Here is an 11533-nt window from a genome sequence, read left to right on the forward strand (position 1 = left end):
TTGAAAACTACACATCAAAGCAAATTGATTCAGTAGCTCCTCTGAGAACATCTGTATCCAACTCACAACTGGCAGAACATGGCCAAAGGTAATTGTAAGCCCAGTACTTTTTGAGATTCTAAACTCTGCACTGATAACTTGAACATTCATGTGCTTGTTTGAAAACTACTTAGGATTAAAATTGGATGATTGCTGTACCAGATGGCCTATTTAGGAAGATGGTCCATTAACAAAAAGTAAATTCATTACCAATTAAAATGGGGGATTTCTGAATCCTTTGGTCCAGAATATGACTTTGCCTTGGTATTTACATAGAATAGATTGCTGAACTTTCAATCATTCAGAGGCTCTTAGCTATGTTTGATGATCATAATGGCTGAGCTTGTTGGAGGAGGGACATTACTAGGTAATGGAGCTTGTTATATTTAAGGATTTATGACAGCAGCAAATGTTAACTTCAAATGTTACTAAATAGTGTATGATAGACTTTTACCACAATAAAACGAAATCAGGCAACAAGGTGAGTGTATGAATTGCAAAAGGGGGATGTGCCTGAAATATGCATACCCAACTTGTCACTTGAACTGAAAGCTTCATAGATTTGCATTTACAAGGATAAGCAACTGTTCAATAGCCAGTTTGATGTAATGGTTAAGGCATTAGGTTAGAAACCTGGAAACTGTGAGCTCTATTCCCACCATAGGGCACAAAGCCAGCTGGATAACCATGGGTCAGTCATTCTCTCTCAGCCCTAGGAAGCAGGCAGTAGCAAACCACTTCTGAAATCATGTCAAGAAATTTGCAGGGATTTGTCTGGGCAATTGCTAGGAGTCAACACTGACTCAAAGGAACCAAAATCAAAAATCCCACCAAACAAGTGTTTTAGAATTTTTAACTTTATGTTCTTATTGCGTCTCTGTTCCAAATAGTTTATGCATATTGTGTACCCTTCCTATTTGTTTTTACAATACTTCTGTAAGACAGGTTAAGCTGGGAAATTAATAGTAACTAGTTTAAAGTTTGTTTTGATGGTTGTACTAGTCCTCACTTAACAACACTAATTGTCACTGGAAACTCCATCATTATATGACCCAATCATAAGTTGAAAAACCATGTGACAACAGGTTGGCAAAGGTTGATATATACTTCATGTGGTCCTGGTTGCTGTTGTTAAGTAAGGACCTCATGTAGCTTGCAACTTCCCGCTAGCTTCCCCATTGACTCTGCTTGTGGGAAACCACAAGATCAGTTCTGGATTTCTCCAAATTAACAAAAGATATCAAGTACAGAAAAGAACAAGATATAAAAGGACAACATCTAGAAAGGAAAGATTGGAGAATCTGTAATGTTTTGGTATTTAGACATATTAGTAAGAGAATATATGGCAAAGGAGGATAAAATCATACATACTACTTAGGGAGAAATTTAGACTTCCATTGCCATATTAAAACTTGGGGTCACCAAATAAAACTGACTGGGAGGCAATTCAAGGCAATATTGTATTTATATTACCTCATCCTGATTTCTATCTATCTAATAAAGATACCATCTATATTTTCCCGATGTGATTAATGCTAAGACAAGTATTCTCATATGAAAATACCTGCCTAGGAAGATGTTAACAGTGATATAGATACATAGTATGTTTTATTTTCATCAGCTATTTATTCTGTTTAGATAACTACCATTCAGAAAGATTTTCCATGCTTCCTAATCACAGGACCTCTTCACTTTAAAATAACAATGTTGCCACCTAATGGTCACTAATGCAAGAGCTTTGCCAAACCCTTTGGTAGAAAAGCATTGTCCTTGAATAGTAACACAAGGCCTTTAAACAAGTCAAAGAATATGGGGAATGTAGCATTTTCTCATCTGTCATATATAACGAAAGAAAAAAAAATGAGTTTTTTTCATCACGGTCTTGAAATATACCAATGTATAAAAACTACTCACAGACTACCTCTTTTACTGATTTTAGTACATAAAAATGAGTGCACTTTCACCATTCCAGGTGAATAAGTGAAACTGCCATGCCACATGGCATTTTAAATCAATTATCTAGCTTCAGATGAGCCATCTTTTTAGAACAGAAGTCTAGTTTCCAATTTTAATGAAAGAACCACCTCTTTACAGAGGCACAGATCTTACTCTCTGCTTTCATGTACAGTATCATAGAAGAATGTAAGTTGAAGTTCTAGGTAAAAGATACCTGAATTCCATTCATATTGTACTTACAAAAGCAAATATATACAAGACATTCTTCCTGTTAAATAAAGAACGATCTAGCCCAGTGGTGACCAACTATGGTAACTTTACGCATGTAGGCTCAGAAATTCTGGGAGTTAAAGTCCACAGGTTGCAGTGTTGTCATAGTTGCCCACCCTAATCTAGCCCAGTATTATCAACACTGATGAGTGATGGCACTCAGACCATTTGTCCAGTTTTGTTCTGGAGATGCTGGAGACTTAATATGGAGTTCTTCTGTACACATGACCTTTATTGCCAAGTTGCAGCCATGGCCATGCATTGTTTAGCTGCAATTAGCCAACAGCAGGTTGCTTATATCTACAGTCCTTAATAGATTACCAAAGGTGTCAAGCACCTTAATCTCATAATCAGAAGTTTGCTGATAACTTGCACAAAATATTTTGAAACAATTTCCAAGCCAGAGTGAGTGAGATACATAACACTGTACATGGAAATCTGAGAAGCGGAGGAAGAAAAGCAAATGAAGAAATACACACTGCAGTATCACAATGCAAAGTCTACTCCTTCCTTCCTTGCTTCATCACTAGCTTTCAAGTATGTAAGGGATGGAACTTGTTTTATGATGACATTATACAAGTTTCTTCACTTTGACAAAACCTTGGTTTTTCTGCAGACACCCGTGTCACTGTTGCTGAACTTTTTAACTAAACATTAGTAAACAATGTTTAAATAATTAACCTTAGGGGGGGGGAAACATTTTTTTTAAATCTTGCCCATGTGCCTAGAAGATATTTCATGGGAAGGACATGTGTATTAGAGATGTTAAAATATATTTTGAGCCAATCAAATACATTAACATATATTGCATTTATGCTATGTGGCATCATATGGTTGGTATCTATGCTTAGAAGCTAGTACTTAATTAGAAGCCCGGTAGGGAATTCCAGGACTTTAGCAAGGCAGTTAAAAAAAAAAAAATCCTCACTTCTACTGTATAATGCTGACAGGAAAATTACACATCGTCCATCTTTTTTTTTTTTATAATTGGTACCAAGAAATGTCAGTTCCTCAGCTGCTACTATTTCATTTTTTTTAAATGCATATTATATATAGATATGCATTTAACTTCATTCACATGGCTACTTTTAGGCAATGTAACTTCTAGAAATGTTGAAATTTCCAGAATCCCCAATCAGCTTGCCTATAGAAATGGAAAGGAATGAACCCTGGGATGTTTAAGAAATTCTTTGTATCCTGATTCAAATAATAAACTTTTAGATTGTACAAATGAATAGATTCTCTCCATAAGCTGAGGTCACATAACCCAAATTCTATTTGTAGAACATGTCATGAAACATTAAGCATGAAGCATCAATTTTTCCCCTTATTTTAATTTATCAGATGTTAACATGCTACCTGTAAACAATCTGCATAAAAATGACTGTTAGAGACCAAGCATTTTAACTGAATGGTGCAGTGATTAATCTCTTCTCAATGGAAAGCTTTCTTCTTTAATTCCATCTTTTGTGATAACGCAGATCTTTAGTGCATCTCCTGTATAAACATCTCTTTCTGCAGCAGAAATGAAGACATCCTTTACCAGCTGCAAAGCCTTTTCCAAGGACAAAGGCAATTGTTTCACACCCTGCATGTTCTTGAGGCCAACCTTTTAAAGATAAAAAAAACATTTTAAATAGTTTATAGCTTGGTAGAACAAATCTATTGTGTTGATTACAACAGCAACGATTCAGCATTACATTATAATAATTTCACCTGTTCAGATGCATTAATATAACTATCATCTGAAGGTAGCAAATCAACATCCTGCAAAAGCGAAGGTGTTCTTATCATTTAAATAAAAGTAGCATTCAGATCAATGAGTTGTATTAAGAGAATGAAGTTGCTTCATTCTTCGCTTAACACAGTTCATTAGACTGTAGCAGTTTTGTAGGAACACACACACATTCTACCAAACGACCCTGCAGAAATGATTCCCCTCTCACTTATTCAAAGAGAACCTATCAGGGAATTGCACAGCTGGGGTCCAAATGGAGTCAGAGACGCTGACAAGAATCAATTTTATATAAATAAATATATTTAGAGTAAACAAGGTAGGTAAACAGGAGCATCGTCAGGTAAATCAACACAGCAGGAACATCATGAGATAAATCAGAGAGCACACAAGGCACACAGAGGAAAAAAGCGGGGAAACAAGAAACTCCCCCTTTACACTCACAGTAATCAATCACAGTTCAGATTCCCTCATGCAGTGGCCAGTTCTCTTCAACCAATAAGCTATAATTGTGTGCTCTTATTCATTGACCAATCCTTCACTGCTCCAGCTATTAAATTTTAAATATCTTAACAAAACCTAAAGCTAGTAGTTGAGAAAGAAAAACCAGGTTGTGTAAAACTATTCAATCTAGGCTTATAGGCTCATTTTTAACTGCCATAAGCAGAGTGGAATAAAATGTCAGTGGTTAGAATTTATCTTTCTTATTTCTACTATTTTTCACAATATATAATCCAAAATGAACAAACCACATTATGGTTTAAAGTGCCGAATAAACCACATTATGGCTTAGGGCAGTGTTTCTCAACCTTGACAATTTTAAGACATGTGGACTTCAACTCCTAGAATTCCACAGCCAGCACTGCTGGCTGTGGAATTCTGGGAATTGAAGTCCATATGCCTTAAAATTGTCAAGGTTGAGAAACCCTGGCTTAGGGTGATGGATTCTTTCATCTTCTGAAAAATTATTTTGATGGCTCCCAAATAATATTTTAGAAAGAGTTAAGGGACCAAACATCGCTGCATTAATAGATGCACAACAATGGAAGAACACTTACCTGATTGTCCAGCAGAGGTTGCAGCATAGCACTAGCTGATCCACCAGCTTTGAAACTATCTCTCTGGTAAGATCCTACTGGATCAAAACTGTATACTGCACCTTTCCCTAGAAAAGTAAAATAGGTGTATAGGAATGTCACATGCTGGAACAAGGAACTTGACAGTTAAGTACAGTATAACAAACCAAAGATTTGCATTTCCTAAACAGAATTTTAGTTTAAACAGAACTTTAATTTAACCCTGCACTTTTAACAGGTATACCTGTTAATCAGGTATAACAAAACTGCACAGATATGATCACTAACTTGCGAAAAAGGCAGGCATACAAATCAGGGACTAAATAAAAATTTAACACTATGTAAAAGTATAATGTAAAGTCTGTATCAGGTAAAGTTCCCACATGCTTTTTGTCTCACAGAATTTATACTGCTAAATGGAGAAAATAAAACAATAAGAGATTGTTTGTTTGTTTTCTTAACACATTAGATCACAATGATTGATCTTCCCTGAATTTTTAAAATCAAAGACTCATAACAATAGTTAAGAGCACACTAGGTGCTTACAATTTAACGATAAATATTAAATATTTCTACCTGTTATTTTAGATCTTGTGCAAACTCTAGATTTTCTTGTTTACAAAATAATAAACTGGTTACAATGAAGAATCATCATACCTATAGAAAGAAAATTCTGCATCTATTCTTGTGAATGTATAACAATTCAAATGGAAATCTTTGTTCAGTGTTCTCCTTTGGGCCTGTTGTGCAGGGCATGACACTCCATGGAGTTCTTCAAACTTTGGAAGTTTTTAATCAGGCGAGAAAAGCCAGCTATGCTAACCTATTGCATGTTCATCTTTTGATCTCATATTTTGTTTGTGTGAACTGTATTTATTTCTAGTAAGATGAAATTCTCTTCAAGAAAACTAGAAACTCCTTCTTTTTGTGAACTGAACAGAAATATCCAAAGATATTGATTTTTTCCCCTTTTAAATTCCATAGAGTTTAATTCCACCTATGGAATAAGTACAAATGAACATCACAGGCTGTTTAAGTACCAGAGGATTGCATTTTAACCACCCAACTGTGATTCATACAACAGAAAACTATTACAGTGAAACCACATGCTCTACTAAAAATTCACACATTTATAAATACGCAATTACTATCCTGGGAATTACATGTTTGGAGAGGTGAAGCTGTCGTGTTATTTTAATGACTGTTTTTAACCAGGACCACCTTGTTTTATGTTTTTCATTGTTTTAATTTAATATTATATTTTGTAAGCCACTACAATCAATTTAAATAATCTTTATATTAGTATGTGTGCTAAACATATTGCTATATTCGTATTAAAAATACAGTCTACATCAGAAAGCTTTTACTTTTTAAACAGTAACTTCAGAATCATATTATAAGAACTGCTTTATTTTCCCAGTCAAAGCTATTGTCCAATATCTCTGGGCAAGTGATCTCCTTAACACATTTACAGGAATCCAAATGGAACTTACCTTCCTCATCCAATCCACCAATTATGTTGTAAACATAATAAGGGAAGAAGCGTCGCGAGTACAGGATTGTAGAAAGCATGGCTGCAATTGCTCCTGAACTCATGATCTTATTATTGGAATGCTTGTACATCTGGAATATATTTACAACAGAGGTAAGCAAAATGTTCTTGCTGAAATTGTCCCTAACATGAATTTCCAAGCAAGCAGATATCTACTGAAAAAACATATCAAAATAAAACAGGACTCATTTGCTCTAGCCAAGAAAAATAAATCAGAATTTGTTAATGAAAAAAATAAATTAGGCTGATAATTTACTTATCATATTACAGAAGATTAATTTTCCTCTTCTGCTACAAAAATAGGTTAGCACGGTACTTCTACTTTTGGTACAAATTCAGCTCTTATATACAAGTTTGCAATAAGCTTTTTTAACAGCCACAATCACTCATTATTAGATGTTTCCTATATCTCATTTATACAACTGAGATTAATGGTAAAGAGAAAATGAAGTAAATTCATGTTGTGACTTGCATTATCTTTTAACACTGTACAAGTGAAATATATCTTAGCAACTTCCTTAAACAGGCATATTCATTTGAATGCTACGTGTCACTTTGAAATGATATTCCAACAGTTTAAAGAATAATAAAACCAGACAGTTTACAAAAATATAAAAGATGAAGCTTGTAAAGAAAAGAACAGTAAGAAACCTTGGACATTTATTTTGAGTATTTTCTGTTTTTTAGAGCTTCCTGTGATGCAAATTATAAGTAAAATAGCACTTAGCAGAAAAAGTTGTAAAAATACTTATGTAACAACCTGAGCAAGCACAAATTAAACACTGAATTTATTATGTGTATAAAGAGGAAAAGGGGATTTAAGTGTCAACATATCAAATTAATGTAACAATTGAGTACAATTTCAATACTAAGTCATATACAATAACCTACTTTCAATCTTGCTTCGAGGATTTTAGTAAGGGTAAGACAGTCTCCATGAAATCCACTGCAGCCAATAACTGTTGTATCTGTCCTGTACAAACATAGTATTGATAAGATTGTAAGTAATCTTGACACACTACAACAATGTATTCTCCTAGGGTTATTTTATATATACTTCTTTCAACACTGCAGTAATCTATGTCAAATATAGAAAATAACACTTTCAACAAGTGCCAAATATACTAAGGAACTGATTTCAGGGAAGTTACAAAAGCCTCATTGTTTATATGCATGTGAAACACCCTCTCTCCCCGGTCCCTTCCACATCCAACAATTATGAATTATTCACCAAACAGTACAAGAAACACAATGCTATTTTTGTAAATTCAAGGGGTTTTAGATCTGTTTTTTCTTCAAACATTTACACTGTTACTTATAATGACTATCTCAACCAACAGAAGAAAAACAGGGTAAATTTTCAAAGGGCACATCCTAATCAAAATTAACAGATTTCAAAACTCCTTATGTAGTTAATCTTCAAGCACAGTCTAATGGATTTGAACTAGCAGTCACCCAAGCCAAACTGGGAAATGATTTAAACCAATGTTTCTCAACCTCAGTAACTTCAACTTCCAAAATTCCCCAGCCCATCAGCCAGTTAACGTTCATCTTAAAGTTGCTGAGTTTAAGAAACACTGGTCTAAATCCATCAACCTTTTCCGTTTTAGACTGAAAGACAATGAGTGATACTAAAATTCATGGCTGTATGGGAATATTACCCAAGGTACCTCTTATGCTAGACTTAAACTAGTGCACTACTACTCTACAACACTGGCAAATACTGAAGTTATTAAGATACATTTTCCTTCCCCCAAGCTAAATATTTCATTTACTTATAGTGAAGCATTTTACTTTTCCAAATGAAATTAAATCAGAGGAAAACTTATCCTGAGTGAATGAATTTTTTATCATTGTTACACTTTAAAGTGAGCACACATAACAATAAAAAGCTACATGTGCTCACTTTTGCCCAGGATGGAGCAAAAAAAAAAAAAAAAACTACATCAGAAAAGAATATTTGTAGCTCCGGGTTGAACTGTGGGGTCCTTGGTGCTCTCTGAGCTTGGTTGTTTTATTGCAGATGTTTCATTACCAAACTAGGTAACATCATCAGTGCACATTTCACAATCTTTTTGATATGCAATACTGGACGTGCAGGGTGTTGAAACCTGTAGTTCTCAAGCCCTCTGATAAAAGAATACACTATCTAGAGCAACTGAAAAATGTATTATCTTAGTACAAATATTAAGAACAGGCTAAGTCTTTTGATAATGCAACTGTTGTTCTATTTAATAGATAAATTAAAAAAGAAGTATATAACAGAACAGATTGTTTTAACACAGTTTTAGTAATTAAAACATAGATTACACTCAGTCATTCAGTCCCTGGTCATAGCATGATTGGGCTATTGTAATGCACTCTATATGGGGCTACCCTTGAAGAGCATCCAGAAGCTACAGCTGCTGCAGAATGGTGATCACCTTTAAAGCCCTTCCTGGCATGGATCCAGGCTACTGAGGGCCTGTCTCACCCCACTGGGATTGGCCCGACACACTTGTGCTGGCAAAGGAGATATGCTGTGGGTCCCGTTCTGGCTAGTGATATCCAAAAGAAGGGCCTTTTCTGCTGTTGCTTCTTTGGAAAATCTTGCCTCCTCCCATGGGAGGTTGGCCCCAACCCTCCTATCCTTTCATAAGCGCTTCAGGATTGGCTCTGCCAGTTGATTTGGGGTCCCAACAGGGGAACAACACAGCCGAGGTGGTTGATCAAATAACAACAGATCCCAACTCTCTCCCTCCACCCCCACCCTCCCTACATGTCACCAGATTCTAATATTTGGCTTTATGTTTTAATGTACTGTATAAATACATTTTTACGCTGCCCAGAGTTATCCTGTGATGAGTGGCCAATAAATTTTATAGATAAATCAAAATAAATGTTTTTTATGAGTATGTTCCAAATATCACTAAGCCTGGAACAAACTTACAGCTTGTAACATTTAGGGCTGTCCCGGCTATGAATTGCATAGTCTTCACTCAGTCGGGTGTCTGAAGCGACAACAACAAAGTCTTCACCAGCAATTGCCAATATGGTCCTGAAGGGGTTAAAAAAGAGAGAGAGAAAGAATTGATCTTTTTTTTGTAATTGTTTAGCCTTTGTTCATTTACATTTACTGTGGAACCTTCCATATCAGCATTTTAGTTTTACTTGTGCCCTTTAGACTTTTTTTTTTTTAAAGGTAAGAATTATACTCAGTTGCTCACACCCATAAAATGTAAAAATGTGTGGCATCAGTCGGGGTTCAATAGCTATGGGGAGCCGAAACAGCACTTTCCACTGATGATACATAGGGACACAATATGGGCTGGGAGAAGAGAGTTGTCTCAAGAAGTTTACTTTTTAGAAACATTATGGAAGTTCTCCAACATTCATTCTATTTAACTTTGCCTTAAAATGGCAAAGTTAAATAGAATAAAATTCCCACCTCAAATTGGCAGGAAACCATTCTTCCAATTTACCTTAAGTATGCATGGATGGAGGCTCTTTTTACCCTCTTTTTAGTTTAGATGCTATTTACTTGGAAGTTTTCCCTAATCTCTTTTTATCCACATTTAAAAATTATAGAAAGCAATAAGACGACAAGCTTTTAAGGAAAACAGTTGCCTTTCTTTTGAATTTTACGTTTAATATTTACTATATTTAAAAGGTCCCTAAATAAGCTGGATAAAGAATCAAACAAGTAGCAGTATATAAGGAAACTGAAAGTGACATCTGAAGCAAATAAAATCTGCTGTAAATAACATTTCAGGACCAGGAGTTAGCATGTCCATTGAGTATTGCTTAGTCAGTTTCCAAAAGGCAAACAGAAATTACTGTACACTCTTGCTTTGTGCATTAATATTTATGCCAAGGAAACTTCTCTTGGAGAGTACTAACTATTTAGGAATTTGTAAGTCAAAAGCAACACGTTGCACTGGGTTTAGAAAATCAATCCTGAACTATAGCCCTGGCACAAGATAATTTCAACCGGTTGCTACTGGTAATTCAGCCTTGCTTAAATTTCTGGGTTGCCTTTGGAAGAATCTCTATATTTAATGCATCACTAAATCCACATTGTTATGCTCTGCTGCTGCTTCTAAAGTCAAAGTATGGCCTTTGTGGCTGTAATGATCTTACTAAGTTTTACCACCCTTTATATACATTTAGTTAGAAATCACATCCAGGCCTTTAAGGGATTTACAGACGAGTTTTAAGTTATGAAAGAAACAAGAGCTTGAAGAAAAACAGAATTGCACATTCTCCTACTGCACAGGGGGATGAGGGGGCAGGGCGAGAAAAAGAAACTAACCTCACTCGGAGAAGCTTTGCTGAAAGGCAGGATCAGACTAAAGCAGTGTTTCTCAATCTTGGCAACTGGAAGAGGTATGGACTTCAACTCCCAGAATTCCCCAGCCAGCTATGCTGGCTGGGAAATTCTGGGAGTTGAAGTCCATACCTCTTCCAGTTGCCAAGGTTGAGAAACACTGGACTAAAGGGAGAGGAAGCGCCAAAGAAAAACACCAGCGCACAACAAACGAAGCACTTACCCGCCATTGAAAGTATACGGAGAGAAGCGACGTTGCACCGCAGAGCTCTCTCTAATTTCTCTGGGCAATCCGAATACAGGCTCAACGTAGCTAGCGGCCGACAGCATCGTTGCTCCAAATCCACCAGTTCCCTGCTTGCTGCTGTCTCACGGCAAGATGGTGGAAGCGGAAGCGGAAGCGGCTAATGTTGCCACCCGGCTCCGATCGTCCTCACTCATCACAGCGCCCCCTCTGACAAGACGGGATATGAAAAAGCTCAGGGGCACGAGGTGGGGGGAGAAGATCCGCCGAGATGCGGAATTTCTAACGCTAGGCAAGTCCCGTGAGAACTGGGTTTGTACAACATGCATGGCGTGGCTAAAGCGCGGTTGGATGC

At 36.2% G+C, this 11533-nt stretch overlaps 1 protein-coding gene across 1 annotated transcript; it reads right to left on the minus strand.

The window, feature by feature from the left end:
• Positions 1-2093: 2093 nt before the first annotated feature.
• PSMB1 (proteasome 20S subunit beta 1) lies at positions 2094-11331 on the minus strand. The gene is made up of 6 exons (XM_039364435.1): positions 11158-11331; positions 9558-9665; positions 7520-7601; positions 6570-6699; positions 5059-5165; positions 2094-3874 (listed from the first exon to the last, which is right to left on the minus strand). The coding sequence occupies exons 1-6, from the start codon at positions 11262-11264 to the stop codon at positions 3689-3691; spliced, it is 720 nt and encodes a 239-aa protein (XP_039220369.1). The 5' UTR covers positions 11265-11331; the 3' UTR covers positions 2094-3688.
• Positions 11332-11533: the final 202 nt, after the last annotated feature.

The sequence above is a fragment of the Crotalus tigris genome, unplaced genomic scaffold (assembly GCF_016545835.1).
Source record: "Crotalus tigris isolate CLP2741 ecotype Arizona unplaced genomic scaffold, ASM1654583v1 scf7180000019759.570773, whole genome shotgun sequence".
NCBI lineage: Eukaryota > Metazoa > Chordata > Lepidosauria > Squamata > Viperidae > Crotalus > Crotalus tigris.